The following is a 22,547-nucleotide window of genomic DNA, read 5'->3' as shown; positions in this document are numbered from 1 at the left end:
GAGAAGGGAACTGTACGTCGCTGGAGCTCGTCTGTGCTCGGGCTTGCACAGCGCAGTGACAGAACTTCTCCATCTGCCCCGACCTGGTCCGCCAGACAACTCAAAGGCCTAAGTTCACAAAGGCACAATTAGCTGCTCACTCATCATTACATTCATGGGAAGAGAACTGAACTATGACAAGAAACTGAAACAAAATAATATATAAAGTTTGTTGCGCTTTTTTTTTTCCATAGGAACTTCCTACTGGTCAGAGCATCATTAAGACACATCAGCAAGATAAAAATCACAATTAGAATTGAGACTTCTTTTCCTGCAAGCTAAATTGCTTCTCAAAAAGAGTACCAAAGGTTAAATTATTGATTTAAATTCTCTAGACATGAGGCACTGTCACTTAAGAATACCGAATCCTAAACAGCAGCATGTAGAAGAAAGCAGTCTGATCTCTTACGGAGGAAGACAGACACTCAGCCACATTTTTCTCAACTGAAGACTCTAACTTGAGAACAAAAATATTTCCAGCTTTTTTCTCAAGCCTCCAAAACCACTGCACCTCACACCACAGTGTAATTTTTCCCCAAGGTGTCTTGAGGGATTTATGTTATCTACCATCAGCGTTGCAGGCAGCAGCTCCTTGACATGCCGATGCCAAGATACAGGCGTGGAAGTGTGGGAAGAGAAAACCTGAGGTTTTTGGTAGCTGTTTTGTGTCAGGTAAAACGAGCTTTCCTCAGAATTTGGCAATAGGAGCCTTTTTAAAAAATGAGGTAGAGCAGTAGTTATTTTTCCCCAGGGCAGGAAGAGCGAGCTATGCTTCCTGACAAGATGTAAAGTGTTTTACAGAAGGCAGTGGCACGTACAGGTGCAGGAGCCTGATTCTCTAAGAGCAGAGACGAGCAGGATACGCTTTTTGCCTACCCATCTTAATTACTGGCCGAGAGGGCTCTTCGCACGACGAAAATCAAAGTAGAAACCCACTCATCTCATACGCCTTCTCCTTTTCATTTTTGCAGAATTCCAGCAGACCCATTTCACAAAGCAGTTCAGCGCTTAGGAGCTGAAGTTATTTCCGAGCACGGTGTGCTATCTGCTACCACTTCCCGAGGGATGATAAGACGCATCTGGGTACGCAACATCCAACACGTAAAAGGGCGCCCTGCCAGACCGTGCTTTTAGCAATGCGTACTACCCGGGGTCTCCCAGGTGCAAATGGCATCATCTGTTCCTGTAACAATGGAAAAACGCTTGCGGCACCAACAGGTACGATACCCCCGTGACCTCTCACAACATGAGAGAGGTCCCATACTCACCTGGAGCCTCTGGTTTTGAAGGGAGGATAAATGGACCAGGAAAAATAAAGCTTACTTCGATGAGTACTGAGGTTATAGTTTGCCTATGCAATTAAGTTTAATGTTACGAAGTCATAATTCTGTTTATCTGCTCCTCGTTAAATACCGTCTTTAAAACCACTATACAAACTGGAGTGGGTCTTTTGTCACAGCTGCAGAAAGTGTGAAAAGTAATTTCTGACTGTCTGGTTTGGAACACGATGCAGGAAAGGTGGATTAGCCAAATAAGTTCTATTTCTACTTCATATTGTTACATTTAGCTTCTGCCTATTACAACGTTTCCACCATTATCAATGCCACCTAAAAATAATTTAAAAATTACTTCTTTCCAGTTTATCAAAAAGGAAAAGCTCAATTAAATCAATACACAAGTCAGACAGTGCTGAATACGATATTCTAAACTGGATTTATTGTTTCCAGACATTAATGTAATACATAAACACATTAAAAGGGGGGATATAGTAACAAGCAACCCATTAACAGAAACAAAGCAAGTCTTTGAAATTTGTGTTCTATACTTACACATGAAAACGTCCCCAAAAGTTAAGTAGTTGTCAGTCAACATAGCAAGGATTTCAGATATAAAAAAACCCCCAAACAACTCATTAATGAGTTTGTCATGACCAAAATGTGTTGGTTTTTTTTTTTTAATTTATTTTTAGGATAAAAAAGAATAACCATTACCTCATGCAGCGTACAAAGGCTTTAAAACAAATCCATTAATGCAAATGAAAGACTAACTCCTGAGGCTTTTTTTTTTTAACACCAAAAAAACCTCAAGGACTTTCACAAAATTAATTTCAACTAGTTTTCTTAAATCCTTTCTTAGCACTGAAAAAGAAACCTGTAACTTCCTTGCACTCCAGAAATTTATTCAGAGGTACCTCTTTCAATACTAATATGTTCTTGTAATATATCCGAGAGTTCTTTAATTTACAAGAGCTTCAAATGAAATTAAGTGCAAAAATGTTTTCTTAGTGTTTTCCAATTATTGAGGTAAATAGTTGAAAAAAAAAAAAAAAGGAAAAAAAAAAAGGAGGGTAGCAGGATATCAACTGTCTGTACACCAGATGGGGGGAAAAAAATAAAAGGCAAATCTGAAATACATGGTTATGGTGCATTAGGGAGGTGTGAAAGAAGGACTGAGGAAGAAGTAACAGCAACAACCAACAGTTCCCCAGCAGAACTTTAAACCAAAGCCCTTGCAAATCCACTCCGCAGATCACCAACAGCTGAAAATAAAGCGTGTTGCTTAGCAGGCCTGGCGAGCGGGGCTACCGGGGAAGAGGCCATACGATAGTCACAGTTACAGCCGACTGCCTGACGGCGCTGGGCACATGAATGCTGCTGAGCAGCTGCACCGCATCCCGACCAACGGCACAAAGACTGCACGATCCACCGCGCGACGAGTTCCTGACGGCAACAACGGGGTCACAATTACAGAGCGGTAGCTTCTACAGTAAATAATATATGGCAAACGAGACTGAGTTAGCAAAATGTGTTATAAAAAAGTATAAAAGTTGTTTTTAAAAATTTTCTAAAAATTTCTTGTTTTGGGAAGGAGGAATATTAACCTGTGGCCTGGCATTATTACAGTAACTGAAGTGGTTGTATCAGATTGCTGGTGATCGACTTCTTGCAAACGAGAGGTGCATTTGTAAAATGCCCCAGGGTGAATGCCTGAAAGCTGGCCAGACAGTCGGGGAATTTTAATATCTGCAGCAGAATCAGCTGTGTTTGTAGAGGATGGACTAACACTTGGGTTGGAAATCTCTGTACTTGGTTTGCAGAGGACAGTGTGATGCAGAGGATCGAAGAGACGATTTTCAGGTCAGTCCCGCTGTCTGGATCCCAAACGCAGTCCCGAGTATGTTCTGGGTTTCTTCCTTTCGAACCTGTCTCGCTGGGGAAGGCGTTCGGTTGCGCGCCTGATGAGCCATGGCTTTGAGGCCCCGCCAAGCCCATCAGAAGGGCCTACTCTCATGAAAAGACATTTTGAACTTTGGGGGGGGCGGAAGAGGAAAGTGTGAGCTATTAGCTCAGGTAAAAAAAAAAAAAGTTGCTGTTCTTCAGCATTACTGAACCCCAATTAATCATCCTTGGTTAATAAGCTTTTTGACAGCAAACAAGTCTAGTATGGGCCCCTGCTCACACTGGCTACTAGCCGTGACCATGGTGAGGCTTGAGTTAAATAAAGCAGATCCCAGCTTCTACAGCCCGGGAGCGCTGGGCAAGGACAGCACCTTGCTTCAGGCTCACCTGAAGGATCCTCCTGCCGTTCCTCCCCACCGTTACCCTATCCAGCAACCCCCAGACTCGCAGCGAGCTCTATCGGTTCCATCTGCTTTGAAGCCCAAGGCAAATTGTACCGTTTCCATCCAAATCCTCAAAGAACTGGAAAAAAGATTTGAGAAGATTTTTTTCTTTTTCTCGTTCTGGGCCATGTTTTGAAGCCCAAGAAAAACTTGCTATTGTGTTTAGATAGGAAAAGTGCCACAAGAAGGGATGCAAAAGTCACCTCGCCTTTCCCAGATTTCCAAGTTCGCAATGCTATCAATCCAAGCCCAAGTCAACCCCACCTATTCTTCAGCCACACAGTGAGGGCTTCTTCATCTTAAGAGTCCAGTGGAGTTATTTGCTCTTCAGGCTGATCTGACCTGCATTCACCAAAAGCAGTATTCTCTTGCAACGCTCACGTGTTCCAGAAACCTGATACTAACAACTCAAGTACGTATTGTAAATGAAATTGAACGTTACAAGAATTCAAGGTTTACAACATTGAAGATCCATCTCGTTTTTTCTTAGCAGTTGCTTCTGAGCTCCTTTGAACTGCTCTGTAACTTCAAACCAGACACTCACTGCTCCGCCTCCTCCCCCCGACATTACCATCGCAGCCACAGATTCAACCTTATTTTAAAAACGTCAATATAATACAATGTGTGTGGAAATGCCATGAACCACAGAAGTAAAAGACTAAGCCTTAGCATTCAGGAGAGCAGCATCACCTCTCTTGCCGTATCACCCCTTATATAGTAGCAGGGTGGTTTTTTTGGTTTCTTTTGTTGTTTTTACCTTAAACATGAGCTTAATCCAAAACCCACATTCAACTGTACATTTTCTGAGGCTTCAGAAGATGCCTTCCCCCCCATTTAAAAAGAAAAAGAAAGAATCAAGGCTAGATAGAAATGATTAAACACAAGGTCCTTTTGGAGGCCACCGTCCAAGGGTGGTTATCCAGACGTAGTCATCTTCCTCGATCTTGATGTTTTTTTGTTTTCGTCTTTTTCTTTTTGTCCTCTGTTTTGGGTTTCAATGCACAGACACATGCAGACACACCAGCAATTGCTTTGGGTAAGTCAGTTCCTTTGTACCACTTATTTTTCTCCTTATCATAAACCTGGACTGTTTTGGAGAAGACCGTTTCTTCCCAGCTGTAGCCTCCGAGGATATAAATCTTGCCTTCCCAAACTGCCACCCCCGACTCACTGTTTGCTTGCAGCAGAGGAGCAACTCTGGTCCACTGGTTACACTGAGGGCTGTACGACTCCACGCTCAGAATGTCAAAACGAGCCATGGTTTCGATGTTGTCGTCGCTGCCACCGATGGAGTAGATATTGTCCTGTAAGGTGCACATGCTGTGCCACCCTCGGGCAGTGATCATGGGCCTCTTCTCCTCCCAAACATCCGTGCGGTAATCGTAACACAGCAGGTTTTTTCTATAGGGGCCGATTTGGTAATCGTGGCCTCCTGAAATGTACACAAATTCCTTGTAGACTGTTCCAGCGTGGCCGTAGGTAAACCTAGGACAGGCAAACAAAAATGATCCCACTTAGTACTTATGGATTTTATCGTGATACACAAGCATTCAATAAGGAGGGGTACTAAAGAAGAAAAGTAACCAGTAACTAAAGACAGAAGAATCCCTAATCCTTTTAGTTACCCAGTAACTACTCTTATTCACACTGCTTCCCCCTGCGCTGCAGGGTGCTAAGGTACGACAGTCACTTTTTAAGGCGTCCTTTTCATACCCGGTCGCTACAGAGCGCTAAGGTATGACAAGCACTTTTTAAGGCATCCTCTACAGTGTGTCACACAACAGAAGTAACCCCTCCTGCTCTAGCTGGCATGGCCTTCGCTCCCATTTTCCTGCTCCAGTGCTTGGGTTGGATCAGTCTGAAAGGGCCAGAGAGGAAAAAATCCACATCTCAGCAAGGGTTTCTATGACAGAAAGAGGAAATAATCATGATACCTCTCGGACGTACCAGGAGCGATTGACCAAGAAAAATCAACACGAAAACTACTGCTGCCTTTCCCTTCCACAGCTTCAGGATCACGAATCACATTTCTTATCCACTAGTGCTCACAGCACAGTTTATCTGCAGTCATGATACACGTAGTGTCCTTTTCACGAGCTATCCATCTGCTCTGCCACTTCTACGCAGGTGATACCTTCTTTGGTCACCCCAGGACAAGGCAACAGACCTCAGTCAATCACAGATCAGAGTCCATGTTTGAAATAAGACAAAAGGAGATGGCAGAGCCGACACCATGCATGCTGCTTCCACAGGGCAGAGAGAAAACCCCTTTGATCAGCTGTAATAAAGCCACTACAAACCCAATTCTTGAGGCTGTTCTTAACACCACACTAGGATATTCCCGGCCAAACCCCTTCGAGCTCTTAGAAGTGGAATGCTAAAACGAGGGGCAGCCTCGGCTTCTTTGAACACACCGCTCCTGCAGATGCCCTTTTTTCGGGTGTGGGGGGTGTCAAAAGATGTAGCTGCAGCCCCAGCAAACTGGCTCACACACTGGGACAAAGAGCCCCAACAATTTAATACCCATAGGGCTGCAGAGCAATATACTCATCATGCTGCACTCACGAGCCTCTACTACCATCCTTTGTGGTCAAGGACTCGAGACAACTCAACCTCTACGGCAGACAAACCTAGGTTAGCACTACTTTAGCCTGGAATGCTTTTGAACCATGCCTGAACACGCTGAAAACTCAACGTGGATAGAACCTTGAGCTGTTTTTATTTCGCATGGTAATAGTTTCTCTCAGCTACACACACGGTATCATAACTTCTTCCACACACCTAAGTGCCAAGCACTTCTGTGCCAAGGGAAAAGGTGGAATAGAAGAGAAAACCCACATCTACGCTGAAAGCACAACACTTCTGAGAAAAGCTAAAAGATGTTTATTACTCTAGATGCCTACCAAAGCTTCTGATCCCTGACCAGTGTCTGAATCAGATATTTTAACAGGCTCCTGCTACAAGAAACAGAAAAATCCTTGACACGCTTGGCCTAAGAATGCTGAGTGACCAGGACAGACCTTTCAACTACAGGGGCTGGAGCACCATCCCTGGAGACCTTGCAGAGGTGACTTCAGACCTGTACTGCCCCTTAGCCACTCAGGAAAAAGAAAGAAAGAAAAAAAGAGAGGACTAAGACATGGTTATGAGACTTTATCCAAAAAGGCAACTCAAAAATTGCGCAGCTCACAATCTGCCTAACCGTGGAAGCAGGTAACTCATGCTCGGTGCTTCTGTTTGACATGAAGCACCCTGAGCGCGTGCACTGCAGCTTGCGCACCTGCCAGAACCGCTGCGGCCGGCGTAGTGTACATGGGCGCTGCTCCGCCTTCTTTGTGGTCTCTCACGAACACCAACTGGCAGCGTATGTCTCCAGTGGCACCCTGTCTGGTTGCTAGAGTCTTTCCTTCTCTATATACACAGGAGTGGGTCTTAAAAAGTAGACTACCTGTCTGGGAAGTGGGATGGACAACTTGAATTCCTTTCCTTTCTCAAACTGCGCTGGATTTTAAACCCCCATCCAAGCAGTAAGCTACCTGGAGGACGCACGGTGCGCTCCGCTGCGGAAGCAGTGTCAGGCAACAGCTAGTCTTGAGGAGTCAGAAGGAGAAGAGTGCAATGACACTGAATCCAACACTTATTGTACTGCTCACAGCAATCACATTACATTCAGCATTTGGGGGGAAAAAAAAAAGACGACTAAGTTAAGAAAAATTTGAGTGACCTTTGGAGAAGTAGGTTAAATGTTCTCCTACACTAATTGAAAAGTAGGGAAGCAAGCAATAGACATTTTCTCTCAAGCACACGCAAGTAGTCTAGCATAGACAGCTGCAGAAAAAACACTGATGCCTTTCTTTTTGCCTCAATCAATGGGTATGTCCAGTGAACAGCAATAGCTGCAAGAGTAATTTGAAAGAGGCGATCATATCTGAAGCATCGACCATCGATTTATTTTCCAATATAGGGAGATTACCCATTGAAATACGCCAGAGGTGTTTCACTTTGCCTGACTTCTGAAAAGCTCATCCAAAATTGCACATACCCTGCTTCACACGAATAGAAAACTGCATGAAATATAATGCACAGATTGGAAACAATCAATGAGAATCCTTTCTGCAAGCCCTGTGATTTAAACAGGGGCATGTCTAGATGTGTAACAGAACAGGACACTTCGATACAGCGGGTCCAGACATCCTCCAACAGAAAGCATTGAGCGTTTTGGCAGCGTTATCTGTAACAGTGGCCAGAAAAAGACAGAGGCATTAAGGAGAAGGAAGTTTTGATTCAGAATATTTGCTAGAGCCACTTGCTGATTTTGAATGACTTACCTAGATACAATGCTGCAAAAATTACAGCTTCTAACACAGTAACACCATTCAGTCAATGCTAGAAAATCTACCGTTTATTTTCTTAAACAGAAGAACACTTGGCCCAACTCGATAAAGGTTTGGGAATCCCCTACTCCAACCGAAGTCCAGGCGAGCTGCTGTAGCTCTGAATCTCGGTGTCCACCTGCTGCAAGCCTGCGAGATTATTCATGACACAACTAGCAGAGCAGATACCATCATTCGTTAACCTGTTCCAGCACATTTCCTCATACAACTGCTTTCAGTTGTTCTGCCAAACTTTAACCTAGGGCCACTCAATTAATTTCACTGTTGTTTGCAGCAGACTTTTTCATGGTCTATTCAAGATGAGAACACATTGCACCAACTTCTGCTCTGCCAAGCTTGTCAGCCACCGCTGCTACCTTCCGGGCTAGAAACTATGGCAGCAACTGCTCCCACGGAGCCTGGGAAAAGGGTGAAAAAAATACAGGACCTCTCTGAAGAATGGGAAAGGTATCCCACAACCCAGGACCCTAATGAGAGTCAGGCAAAATTCACTTGTAGCAAACTTGGACCACGTCCACCCTTTAGATAGCTTGGCTGAAGTTTTCCACATTAAGCATCTGCCTCAAGAGGCTGTGTTTTCTTCTTCAGTAAGACAGCATGATTTCAGTCAAAACAGCTCAGCTCCTTCCAAGAAAGTGGTTAAGGAAAACAACGTGTTGTTTTGACCACGTTGGGGTGGGAAGGGGGTGGGGGGAAGAAGAGATAAAAAAGAGCTTGCAGAGCTCTTCCTTAGAGGAGCATGACTGTGCCTGCGTACGGCAACACGGACACAGGATTTGGCAGTGGGCAGGAGGCGTGTGTATTCAAGGACGCAACCATTGCCTTTCCCCTGAAAACCTCTGCACGCGTGGCAAGCTATAACCCCTGGGAAGAAAAAAAATAAAACCATTTTCTGCATGTTCAGAGTAGAAGCTTTACCAAATATAACCCCTGAGAGTCCAACCCCACGCAGCTCCAATCGAACTACGCAAGCCTACACCCCAAAATGACCTCAACACGTGCCTATCGCTCCCGGGAATAGCCCTGCAGGCAGCTGCTGGCTTACAGCAGGCAGAAACACCACCAGAGCTGCGGGCAGGGAGCCTGCTTCTGCTGGCCATGCACCCACGAGGACAAAAAACCTGCATGCTTTCTCTTCAGAGGGAAGAGGACAGAAAACCGCAGGAAACCAGGCAGCTCTGTTGGGACACGTTGCCTGATCAGGCAGTGAAGAAGCAGAGGATTGGAGCTTCTGATTTCCTCTACATGAGGAACAAAGACTTGCTGCTAGAACAGGGCTGGGGGAGATGTCATTTGGGTAAGAACAGTAACCAAAATCAGTTTGAGGAACAAAAGCTTGCAGTGGGGAGGGAAACAGAGATCAGATCAAGAGTATGTTGATGGGATGACAGGAGTACACAGAAGGAACTGTGGCTAGCATTCTTGCTTCTAGTCTTGAACAGATCACAAAATTCTCTCTCATCCTTCCCCTGCTGTCAGCAAATCCATCTGAAGCGCCTCGGGAAAGGACTGCCCAGGTCCCTTCCAGCAGCCACCCACATCTCTCTGAGCTCCAGCAGCGTTTGCTTGCCCCTGCTTTCAGGTTTCTTTCTGTTGTCCACCTCCACGCTGATTTCTGCCTTTTGCAACCTGCATAAAGTTCTTTTAAGTTTATTCCTTCTGCGCAGAAAAACGGTTGTTGCAAACAATATACTGCCCAACGCAAGAGTTCTCCAAAAGGAGGAAGAGGGCTGAAAAAAACAGAAAATCTGATGGTACCAAGTGTCCATTAAGATCTAACTAAAGGCATATTAATATGCAAGAGAGCAGCTACGTGGAAAAGTGGGAAACTATCTAGTTCACTACGCAGCTGCACAAACACCTGAGCTGCTGCAAGGGACAGTTAGCATGCGACGAGGACAGAGCAGGCTGGAAGAGAGGATGCAGAACTATTTTTTTGGGATGCTGCAATAACTTAAGATAGTCACTGTACCACAGCCTAACCCTGCAGTTCAGCAACCAGCTAAGTCAGTGTAAGTGAGGTCTGTCCCGTAAGGGGGATTTTTGCCTAGTCCAAGAGGACCAGCTAGGCAATCTCATGAAAAATTAACACCCCCCAAGTCAAAGTTCACTTTTATGCTGCAGCTGGAAAATTCCCAAAGCCAACACACAGGTAGCAGTAGGAACATGCAGAAAAAATGCCCCTTTTCGGACAGCTTACAGTCCGCAAGCTTCCCCAGGACCACTTATACGCTGGGAAAAAAATATCCATACTGGTTCTAAGGTGAGTGTTTTTCTAACAACATGCAAGGCATTCGGGTCACATCTACATTTCTTTGAGAAGTGTTTAAAAAAAAAAAAAGGCAAAAAAAAAAAGCTGTGCTACAATTTCTGAGATGTTACTGGGATCTCACAGGTCACTGAGTTAACAGAAGGGCTTAGGAACTGACGACACTCTCCTGCACAGCTTCCCAGGAGAGACCGTGGTGTTTAGCCTCAACTGCTAGATCTGCCCGTGCGAGCAGAAATAAAACGGAAAAAAGCATCCTGCTTCTGAAGAGCCCTCGAGCCCAGCTGTTAGCCTGGATCAGACTCGCATTGCAGCACCTACCCAAAATAGAATTGGGCAACAGGCTTCTGTGCCTTCCCTGCCTGCCTATGGCTCCGCAGCTCTGCGGCTAAGGGAATAAGGGAAAAAACCCTGAACTCTAAAATCAAATTGCAAGTATCTTGTTTGTGATGCCACTAAGAAAGCAAGCACCGCTTCTGACATTGCAGGTTTCAGACATCATGAAAATACCATCCGTAAAGCCAATACTCCTGTAATTTCCATGAATGTGAAATATTGCTAAATCTGAAGAGCTGTTTGCAAATGAAATGCTACCGTACCATTCTTACGAAGTCACCACTCAAACGTTGATTCAAAATACTAGCAATGTCCTGTGCTGCTCTTACAAGAAGAGCTGCAGCACTAAAGCCTCTCAAAAGTAGAGCCGCTAAGTTTTAACTCAGGCTGAGAGAAAGAGAGATCACATTTGCCAGGGTTATCTATTTGCAATACGGGTAAATGCGGTTTATCTACAACAGCCAACCTGAGCAGCCAAACAGAGAAAAACACCTTACAAGGCAAACAATCACACCAAGGTGACAAAATAAGGCCAAATAAATTATAAAAGCCTTTGATCAAGATCTGAACAGTGCCTCTGAAAAGATTGAACTCCAAGTGACCTCAGGAAAAATAGTTTAAGAATAGTAGGGTGGAATTACAAGAGCTCTCCCTCCCATCCTTCAGACGTACCTCAGGACAAAAATTAAAACCTATCAAGCTGACGTGAGGCACGCTGCCTGGAAGAGATGGTTGCTCAAATACCAAATGCTGATATGGTTTGTTACTTGCTGATACCACGTCGGTTATATATCCCCTTGCCTCCCTGCGAGGGTTGCCCATTCATCAGCTAAAGTCACACAGGCTCCCTTTACTACCGTTCTTCAAACACAGGATAACTTCCCAAACACCTCTATTACCTGGGCAAGCCTGCTATATAGGACCACGAATCCTTCTGCGGACTGTAGGTCTCAACTGAAGAAAGCGCCCCGTTTTCATTCCTGCCCCCAACAGCTACCAGCATGTCGGTAATAGCTCCCAGGTAGAAATCTACACGGCGTTGTCTCATGGAGGCAACCTGTCAAAAAAAAGAACAGGCTGACATCTTCAAACATCAGGTAAGCAAGCTGACTTAAGGCATATTCATGTCTGAGGATAGGATAGTTGCTTCTTCCCATTTATTTGGAAAGGAGAGCTACTGGTTTTGACCATTAAATTCATAAAATACTTCTGTTTTTCTGCAGTAGCATGTTACATAGCATTCATTTTGAAAAAAGGGGACAAGAGGAAGCATCTAAGAGACAGGTTACTCTACAAATGTTGGTGTTACATTGGCCTCCTTCCAAAACTCTGCAAGAAACATATATTGGAATCACTCAAACCCACAACTGAACCGCACAGGATGACTGGTTCATATAGGAACCTGCACTGGCCGCCGAGTTTTACAGCAGGACTGGAAGCGAATAGCTTGTTCTCAGAGACATTTAGCACACAGACATTTGACAAGCGTCAGAGACATTTTCTTTTTACATCAGACCCATTCTTGATTTAGTTATATATGCTACTGCTTGAGAAAGATGAACTAAGCAATCGCCTCTGTAAGTCCATTCTAGCATTACTCCCAAAAGTAATCTAAAGAGTTCCAGGTGGATGCTGACCAGGAATTTCACAGATGAGAGGCCCAAATCCCAAATCAAGTTGAAAATCTGCCCCCAACTCTTTTGCTGTGTGTGTAACTTAAGCATTCCCACACAGGATTCAAGTAGCTGCTTTTTCAACTTAAGTATTTCCACTGGCAAGTGTTGCTACGTTGGTTATTCTAATGAGCCCTGTCCTTCCACCAAAAAGAAGAAAACACTCTAAACATTAAGGACTTTAAACAGAGAAATAATACAGCTTAAGTCTCACCTTTATCCACTGGTTACAGCGGGGATCATACCTATATAAGAGATTGGAAGCTGCATCCCCTCCATTGTCTCTTGAAAAGCTGCCTCCGGCTATGAAGATGAAGCCTCCCAAGACTGCAACACAGTGGTGACTTCGTCTGGCTGGGAGAGGGGTTTCTGCTACCCACTGCCCCTTTCGGATGTCCAAGAAGCAGGTATCATCACTCAGTTCCAGGCACCGTTCGGAAACCTCCCCACCCACAAAGAGGAGCCTTTCCTCGCAGGTCCGCAGGGCTGTCCGTTTGTTTTGCAGCACCGGCTGAGCCGTGACGTTATTGTGATAGTTCACCGCCTCCTCTATGAACCCCTCACAGTTTGCTTCTTTGGGAAGAAGAGAGCAGACAGCAGGCTTGACTCGATGGAGGAGATCGCTTTTAGGTATCAAGGGAAAATGAATGTTATCCAGAACCTGGTAAGCCTCGTTCTCCCTTTCCGGGTACTGGGTAAGCCACTGCAAGGCAGCCTGCAGCAAGTCGTGCTCACACTCCTGCTGCACGTTGCTGCTGTCCAGGTATTGGCACAACTTCTGCAAGGAAATGTTCTGCAGGAAGTCCGGGGTGAAAGACAGCGTGCCGAAGTTCTGCAGGATGAAAGAATCAATGTAGGAGTCAAGGCGCTTCAGGTTGTAAATAGAGGCTAGCTCTTGCAGGTACAAATAGTTCTCCTCGCTGACTTCATTCTCCAGATACTCGCAACAGAAGTCAACCACTTTCCAGATCTGCAGCAGGTGAGCTGTTTCGAGCACGTAGTCGATATTGCCTCCATCTAAAGACAGCTCACTGCCATAAAGGAAATCCACCACAGCCTTGAGACCAATGTAAGAGGCTCCAAAAAGTTCAACCTCTTTTTGGTGGGCTTCTCGCATACCAATGGTGAACATAGAGTTGAAGTAGTCACTGCAAACAGCGAGGAGGTTCCGGTGGGCAGGGACTCTCTGTTCATCCGCCACGAGGACGATGTCACAGAAGAGGCCTCGGTGCCTCTGCTCATTCAGGCTCTGAAGAACTAGGCTAGAGTGGTCATCCCACCTGTACACCTGGGATAAACAAACAGCATCAGGCAGGTGTTATCTTCACCGAGAAAATTTCAGTGTGCACAAAGTGTTTTCCCATTAGATGCTGTCATACACACGAGAGAGAAAGCTTACTTGTGTTGCACATTTATAATAAATTCTGACTTGAAACAGTTGTCAAGCAACACAGTACGAGCCCAAGCTCCTCACCTTCACTTTGAAAGGCCTATGCAGACTTTTACTGCTTCCTACTCCCCCCCTTTTTTTTTTTTTTCTGTAATTTACTCCTACCTCCTCCACAGTGCTGCATCCAAACCTCCTCCCCGATGATTTATACAGGCATGATTTTCCGAAACTCTTCCACTCATTGTCTTCGAGACATCTTGCTGACACTTCCTTTCTTACTTGTCCCCCAAATGACTTCTTCCCAACTAAGCTACTCGCTAAATATCTGGAGTGGGAGCCACACATGCAGCAGTGTGCCAAAGTTTCATTCAGCCCATGTATTGTTTGGGTTAGTGCTTACTTGACAGCTACCCCCTCTTAAATCTTTTCAGAACTCTGCATTTCTAAGCTCGTTAGGGTAAAATCCCTCTCTTTCTTTCCACGTTATTCCAGGCACACATACTGCATTCAAAAATAACAGCTGTTTATTTATGTGCAAAGCCACACATGTGGATAACATTCCCATAAGACTCCTACTTGCGTCCAGAAGCCGCGGTAGTGTTTGTTTTAATGAATACGACTAAATATTTATATTTTAAAGAAAGGGGAGAATGCCCTCAGAACATGTCCATTAAGTGCCCTTCTGGGATCCCTCCGAGCCAGACATTCTTCCCACCAGCTCTGTACGTGCCACAGAGCTTTTGAGGCAACCAGCGTTCGCCTCTTTCTCACAGACTCGCGTTACCAGTCTTCAGAAGAACTGAAAAGGAAATGTTTTGTTACCCCTTGACTGTCCTGCAGAACACGTATTGAAGGGGCTGGTCACCCCAGTACGTCAAGCGACGCAGCTTTTAGGACCATCCTTCCAGAGGAATGGAATGCTTGATGGTACAGTCAGTTACCTTATGATCTCTCTTAATAAAAGCCAGGTTAAGTTAAATGCAAATACATAACTTTAATTACCAAATCCAAAACAGGCAGAGTTGCAGAGCCTGTAAGAACATGTAAGAGAAACGAAAGGAGGTGGAAAGGAAGCACGTCTTTGCATCGTACCTAAGTTAGCTCTAGGTTCTGGCTGTAGGACCCTGGGTCTTGTCCAGTTCTACACCGTCAGACTGAATTCCCCGAAGTGACACCCTGAAAAGGTGTCTCAGCCCATATCTACACTGGAAACAGTCACACAGGTGACCTGAGGTCTCTTCAAGCCTCTCAGGCATTCGACCTTTCCTTCACCAAACTGTTGCTTCTCCTAGAAACCCTAGCTATCCGTGGCTTTCCTGGTTTCCCAAACAGAAAGCCCATAATTATTGCTGTCTGGCTGAGCCATTAATGCCTTGGTTAAATCACGGTGAGACAGCTTCTCTACCCACCTGGATGGGAAAGGTTCAAGTCCTAGAGCCAAGTTTTTTCCCCTGCACGCAACCCTCACTCTAGATAAGCACTCTGTGTACAGAATTTGGTAACTGTACATTGACACGATGAGATAACCAGGATTAATGCAGGCAGCTCACCACTGTCCAGACGCGATGGCAGCCAATCCTCCTGAGCTAATACCAACCTTGGGAGCCCGACCTCCCACGCCTGCCTTTCAGCAGTCGGTGGTACACAACAGGCAGTCTGCCAAAGACGAGACCCAAATTAATAACCAAATGTGCTGCTCTTAGCCCGATATCCCAGTGGCTTCTCTTCAGTTTTGCTTACGCTCTTTTCTAAACAATGGAGACGAAGCTGCCAAAAAGCCTTCTGTTGGAGTAACTTTGTACATGCAAGTGTACCGGAGTTAAACCAATCTAAGTGAAGAGGCTTCAATAATTATAAGTTTTCTGGGCCAGAACTCTTTAATTTGCCTTATACTCACTGCCTTATCGTATCTCTGAACTTAAAAAGGGATCTATGGCATAGACAACAAAGTAACTTCCACTGAGGAACAAAACTGCCAGAGATCTGCAACGGGAAAAAAAAAAAAAAAAGGGGTTTAACGATTGTAAAGTTTTTTATTTTCATTTTTCTCAGGTTGAGAAATGCTGATATCATACAGGAGCCAAAGCAGAGACCAGGGGATGGAGGAGGTGGGAAGAAGAATAAATATGGCAAAGGACAAACCACACATTTGTGGCAACTACGACAAAGGACAGCGGATGAACAGACAATAACTAACATCTTGCAGCACCCTCTTCTGAATCTGACTCATGGCGGACAGTTATTGGATTCAACCAAAAACATATTCCCTCTCGTCTCTGTAAATTGGCTGATCGTTTCTCTAATACCACCATCGTGCATAACAAGATTACACCAGAATATAAGATTTGCCAGAGATCCCTATTTGCTTAGCTGGCTGTCGAGTCAGCAGCATAATCCTGACCGCAAATACGCCTGACAACTTGTACTCCCAAAATCCTTGTTGCCATGTAGAACTGCTGCTACTTCAGAAATCAAGCATAAAATCATTACGCACGGCATTGGATGGACTCAGAATATATTAACATATTTCAGCCACTTAGCGAGTTCCTTCGTTCAGTGAGCAAATAACTGCAGCTGATAGCTGCACGTTTCAAAACCACGACTAATTTTATACTAAACATGAACATCTTTCTCAAGCTATTTATACTCTGTAGAACAGCTTTAGCATTATCTAGTAATTCTAGGTTTAACAGATAGTGACAGCTGCTGTCTAAGCAAGAAAATAAAACAATGCTGTCAAGTTAATTAATTTTTAATGCGATGAATTCTTATTACATTCAGACAACCATTTAAATGGTAGACAGGATCAGCACTCAGGGAAAGATTATATTGGTCGGGACGCATTTAAATATTAGTCCTGTTTATCTTTCATCAATGGTATTAGAGCAGTATTTTAACTTCTTTCAGGTTCAAAGATCCAATTTCCTTCAGGTTGTTAATGCAGTACCACTACTCGTCAGTGATGCAAAAGAAAATGACATCTGTCTCATTCAACTTTGATAAGACAGATACAGGCACTGAAAAGTTTTTCTCTTCTAGCTGTTGTCGGCAGTACAAGGTACTTGACTTGCTCTGCAGCATCGGTAGCCTACTGCTCGCACTAGAACAGAAAAGCAGTTTTCACTGGTATGAAACAAAGTGAACATAATAATTACAGCTGATATTAACATCTTATAAATCTTAGGTCATCATCCTGATGACCTGCATGAAGAGCTACCTAAGATGGACTTCCATGGATTCCCAACTAAAATCAGTGTATTTGTGCAGGCAGAGATTCTATACAAAGAAAATAACCTCAGAAACCTAAGAAAACATCTCGAGTTCACTGGAATAACTACTGTTTGCAGGGTCAAGACACCCGTCTTGCACAAAACAAAGACTAAACCTAAAAAGTAATCCCAGCTTTGCTACTGTAACTAGCTTAGATTTTATGAGATGGATCCGTACGAAAAATTCCCAAAATAAACACATTGCATTTAATGACTGAATTTCTGGTGTAGAGAAAATACTGTGCTGCGATGATGTGGGTTTCTTTTTTAAGTTATGAGTCACGATGAGCAGATGCCCATTTGCTGCTGCCTTTTTTTTTTTTTTTTTTAAAATCACTAGATAGCAACTTCTTCTATCAAAAATATTTGAGCAGGTAGATCACCGTTTTCATGCCTCTTTTTAAAAGCTCAGAATATTCACATTCCTCCAAAACAGTCCATCCAAAGCAGAGCCTTTACAGCCCTTCCTGTTATTTCTGTAACTTGCTTTTTTGGTAGGCAACAGAAAACGTACGAACCTTTGAGGATTCACTTATCTTGTGTGGACGACAAATCCTGGTTTGCCTGGTTCCCTCCATGACAGGCTGAGCCGCAGTACTTCTAGAACAAAAGCAAAGATGTTAGCAGCATACCAATCCTTTCCGACTGCTACAACCCATATTGTGCTGAATAAATAACACAGCTAAGAAGACCTGCACACGCTGATCTCCGGTTTGAAAATGTCCGAGTTTGAAAAAAATGTTTTCGGCTCCCTGATGTTGTTTGCTTGTGTTATTAACGCTTGGTTGTGTCAACAAGTCGGGGGTGTGCTGGGGTATAATCGAAGACTAGCACGTATATTAACGACAAGAAGTTATTTACTTACGGCTAGTCCTGGCTACAGCTGCCCGGGGTACAACCATCTCCTCCCCGCTGCCAGCGGGAGCGGCCCCCGGCCCCCGGCCGCAGGCCTGACCCGAGCGGCGGGGCTGCCCCTCGGCCCCGGGCCGCTCCAGCGCCCCACTCCCGCGCCCCGCGGAGAGCGGCCGCGGCGGCGCATCCTCCGCCTCCCCGCCGGGCCGTCCTCCCCAGCCGCACAACGGCTGCGCGTTTCCACAGCGTTTATTGAGCCGGAAAAAAAGAAAAAAAAAAAAGAAAAAAAAAAAAAAGAGAGAGAAGGGGGAAAAAAGCAAAGCAACAACGAATACCAGGAGGCGGGAAGGGGCCTCGCAACCGGCCCGCAGCCGCAGCGGGAGCGGGGAGCCACCACAGCGCGGCGTCCCGGCGGGCAGCCTCGCCTGAGGGCCCGCCGCGGCCGGGCAGGGCCGGCGCAGGAAATGCCGGCTGCAGGGAGCGGGGAGGGACGGCGGCGGGGCGGGAACCGGTGCCGGGGGAGGTGCCGCGGGGCAGGGCCACGGCGCCTCCGGTCACCCCGCCGAGAGCAAATGGCGGCCGGGCCCCCGCTGGCGGCCCGCTGAGCCGGGGCCGCCCCCGAGGGCCGGGGCCTTTCCCCGCCGGCGGGCCGGGCCGGCGGCGGTGCCGCAGGGAGAGGAGCGCACGGCCTGAGCGCGGAGGCCGGCCGGCAGCCATGGCGGTGCAGCCAAGGCCGTAGAGAATCACAGACTCGTTTAGGTTGGAAAAGACCCTTAAGATCATCGAGTCCAACCGCTAACCCAGCGCTGCCAAGCCCACCACTAACCCATGTCCCTAAGCGCCACATCTGCCCATCTTTTAAATACCCCCAGGGATGGGGTCTCAGCCCCTGCCCTGGGCAGCCTGGGCCAGGGCCTGACAGCCCTTTCCGGGAAGTTTTTCCTAATACCCAACCCAAACCTCCCCTGGTGCAGCTTCAGGCCGTTCCCTCTCGTCCCATCGCTTGTTCCTGGGGAGCAGAGACCGACCCCCCCGGCTCCAGCCTCCTTTCAGGCCGTTGCAGAGAGCGATGAGGGCTCCCCTCAGCCTCCTCTTCTCCAGGCTGAGCACCCCCAGCTCCCCCAGCCGCTCCTCCCCAGCCTTGGGCTCCAGCCCCTGCCCCAGCCTCGTCTGTGCCAGGGGCATTTGTCACAGCGAGCGCGGGACACTTGGCAGCGTTATTTTGTAAAGCAGTGATAAACCGTGCAGAGCGGGCGTGGGGGTGTGGGCATTAAGGCACAGCGAGAAGCCCCGTCACCATCTCATCTTGCTTACCCAGGCATGAAACTATCTGACCTCAAAAATGCCTAGCCTGCAACTGGCACCTCTTCAGCAACGCATGCTGCTGTAGGGCTTTTCCTCATTGATTAGGGCCCAGGAGGCTTAAAAGTTAATAAAAACCACCTTGGTGAACAGCAGGGCTGACAGGACACCTCCTTCAGGGATGAAGTAAGAAGCAAAGACATTGTATGCAGACCCCACCGAGTCCCATTTCAGTGCAATGGTCTTCACCACAACGCTACAAGTGAAAAAACCCCTTTGTGAATCCAGCACTCCTGAGCACCTTCCAGAGGCTATGGTCAGGACAGCAGAAGCCAGCAAGACTGCGCACGTCCAAGCTCCATCTGCTCTGACCAAGGACAGCTCCGCTTGGACACGTGTCCCTCATGGTGACGGGCAGTTGTCGCTGGCAGAAGACGATGTGTACGGCGTGGAGCAGCCGCATTTTCAACTAGGGGAGCGTGCCAGGGCTGCCGGGGACGTTAGCACCTACCCCAGCTGCCACCCAGCCCTCCACCGCAGGTAACCGCTCTGGCGCTGGGGCAGTAGCATCCAGCCGGCTGTGTCTGTTCTTCAGTCACCTCAGAGAAACCGGAGATGATGATGGATTTCTATTAACCTAATTGATTATCGAGTCTGAAGCTGAGAAACATTTTTGCTAGCTTTGGTCTCTCCTGTAGCCCTTGCGACCATGAGGACCCAGGATAAAGACCCTCAATTCCTGGACTGTCTAAGTTAAAAACCTACTTTGCTGACAACCCTAATGCTGACTGTGATCCGTAAATTCACAGCAGCCTTTTCCTGAAAGAGGGTATTATTCTCTCCATTACTTTCTCTGCTCCTGCACAGAAAAGACACAGATGGGGAAGCAGGATTGGGGACACTCACATAGAAAGATCAGAAAAGAAGCAAAAACGTGTGGTGGCAAAGAGCCACAGGAGCGATTTATTTTAGGAGAGCGGCTAAGCCTCCGGGGGGACCATGGCTGTGCAGAACCGTCCGGTTTGCTCAGCTCCCTCCGCATTCTGAGACCCTTCCTGAACTTCATCAGTACAGCCTGGAGAGCTGAGGGTCAGTCCAGATATCCAAGACTTCATGCTTGCTGGGGACTTTTTTTTGAGGAAGTCCATAAATCCTCTTTTAAGTCCTTTCACTTTTTCTGTTGTCTATGCTTCCTCTCCGAGAACGCTGGGGAGGCAGGCAGATGCTCCCGCCAGGCCAGTGACATCTTCCCACGCTGGAAGGAAAGACCCATGTGCAGAAGGTGGAGGCCTCAAAGCTCCCATATGAAAAGCAAATCAGAGCTCACTGAAGCCAGGAAAGTAGGTATTTTCCCCTCTCCAGTTACAGCCTGATGGAATTGAGCACAATATTGATTCCTCCATGCGTTAAAAGAAAAAATCCGTGAAAAGGTGTCAAAGACAAGGAAGAGAAGCAAAGAGAAGAGGTTTGGTCCCACGAGGAAGGCATGCAGTTCTGAGGCGTGAATCTGGCACCTAAAAGTACGAAGCATGAAGTTCCTAATGAATATAATTCAAACACCCCAGCCGCTGGGTCACAGAGACCGGAGCAAGGTTGAGGTTTTCTCCTTCTAAGGGCAGTGACATTTCAGTCACCCATCTCTCCCCTAGGAAAGATCAGGAGCTGAGCAGCAAGCGTGAAGAGACAAGGACAACCAGCAGCTGGTGCAGGTATAAACAACAGCAAGGTAGTGCCAAAGGATGATCAATGCAGACTATGGGAAAAAAAAAATTATGAGCAGATAATGGTCGGCATAAAGGCTTTTAAAAAAGAAAAAGTGTTCCTAAAGACAGTTCCAAAAGAAAATCGATAGAAATTCAGACCTATTAATGTGTGATTATATTATCATCTAGAGCCTGCAGACTACAGAGCTACTGAGCGTGATTCACCCAGGTGCCGTGTCCTACACTTGTACTGACTTGAGAAGTATTTCTCCCTTCGCTATGACCTCATCTACATCAGAGAGATGCACTGCAGCAATACGCTCGTGTTCTGGGCCCTGCTGCTCCGGGGAACCTCACGTCACTCGGGACCCTCTCTGGAAGGAGCTTCGTGCAGGATTAGGGCTTCACATGGTACGGCAGTAAATGAGGGGTCTTACAATTAACACATGCTCTGGCAATCTTGTTCCTCGAGATGTCTGGGAACACTGAGTAACTGTAGGTGGTAGTGAGGTTTTTTTACTGTTCAGACTTCACATTTACAATGTATTGACGTGAAATAAATAATTAACATCCCGCTGCAAACTTTAAAAGAAACAAAATGTGATACTTTTTATCACGGAATGTAGTTTTTATTGAAATTGCAGTCTCCAGCCTCCCAGGTTTAGGGTAGAAGCCCACTTATATGTGCAAAGGGCTGGTTTTTAGAACTCCGGTCCTTGGGCACAACAACATCTGGTGCCGTTTACTTCAAGCTGAGTTCTGCAAGGCACAGGACCTGCTTCTGCGGACACAGGACTGAAGTGCAACCTTACAGACAACCCCCATCCTTTTGCCTAAACCCCAGCATTTCTCGCCAGCGCGCTGGCTTGGGTTAGGTGGTTGCATTTTTAGGCGGCGGCGCTGGAGGCGCAGCCCAGTAGGGGGAGATCGCTCCATCTGCAAGGGGGTGAAGCACACACACACACGCACACGCACACACAGGCACCCCCAGCACGCACACCTGAAGCACCAGCGAGCTGTCACGACTCAAAGTCACCCTCACAGACCCCGTTAGAGCTCGGGGCCAGCCCGCACGGCTGCAGACGCGCCCGGTCCCCAGCTCCCGCCCGCCGCCGTGCGGGGCGATGCTCCCGCAGTCTCCCAAGCGGCGGGGGGCTCCCGCCCCGGCCCCTGCCCCTGCCCCGGCCCCTGCCCCGGCCGGGGCGGCTGGCACAGCGGCGTGCCGGCCTCCAGCCCCTCGCCCTCCCCTCGCCTACCTGCTCTCTCTCCTGCTGGGCTACCTCCCGTGCGCCCGGCCCGGCTCCCGGCCCCGCCGCGCAGGCAGCGGCTGCTCCATCTTGCGCATCGCTTCTCCCTCCTTCCTCCTCCCGCCCGTTCGGCGGCTAGGAAAGCACCGGGGGGGCTGCCAAAACACCGGCGGCCCAACGCGGCATCGCTGCGGCGGGGGCCCCTCCGCGCCGGGCCGAGCCCCTCGCCCCCCTGCCCGGGCTCTGCGCCCTGCAGCCAGGCGCCCCCCCCGCCCCCCCGCCGTCCCCCCGTCCCCGGGCTATTGCATCACCCCGAAACCCCCGCGCCGGGGCCGGGCGGGGCGGGCGGGGGCAGGGGCAGGCTCAGCGCAGGCCGCGGAGCCATTGGCAGCCGGCGGCGGGGCGGAGGCGGGCGGCGGCGGCGGCTGGGCACTGCGCGGCGCTGCGCGGT

The 22,547-nt window shown here is 47.4% G+C and overlaps 1 protein-coding gene across 5 annotated transcripts; it reads right to left on the bottom strand.

The window, feature by feature from the left end:
- Positions 1 to 1,733: 1,733 nt before the first annotated feature.
- KLHL36 (kelch like family member 36) lies at positions 1,734 to 22,443 on the bottom strand. 5 transcript variants are annotated; one of them, XM_087739386.1, is made up of 5 exons: positions 22,106 to 22,443; positions 17,511 to 17,592; positions 12,548 to 13,621; positions 11,560 to 11,717; positions 1,734 to 5,146 (listed from the first exon to the last, which is right to left on the bottom strand). In XM_087739386.1, exons 2-5 carry the CDS (start codon positions 17,568 to 17,570, stop codon positions 4,591 to 4,593), a joined length of 1,848 nt encoding a protein of 615 aa, XP_087595512.1. In that variant the 5' UTR covers positions 17,571 to 17,592; positions 22,106 to 22,443; the 3' UTR covers positions 1,734 to 4,590. The 5 variants fall into 5 exon arrangements, with proteins under 5 accessions (XP_087595512.1, XP_087595514.1, XP_087595510.1 ...); XM_087739388.1 differs by having other exon boundaries at positions 17,511 to 17,589; XM_087739384.1 differs by lacking the exon at positions 22,106 to 22,443 and adding an exon at positions 17,858 to 18,298.
- Positions 22,444 to 22,547: the final 104 nt, after the last annotated feature.

This window comes from Nipponia nippon, unplaced genomic scaffold, assembly GCF_047370975.1.
Source record: "Nipponia nippon isolate SJK-2023a ecotype South Korea unplaced genomic scaffold, ASM4737097v1 scaffold_7, whole genome shotgun sequence".
Lineage (NCBI taxonomy): Eukaryota > Metazoa > Chordata > Aves > Pelecaniformes > Threskiornithidae > Nipponia > Nipponia nippon.
The sequence above is the reverse complement of the archived record's forward strand: the minus strand, read 5'-3'. Positions and strand labels throughout refer to the sequence as shown.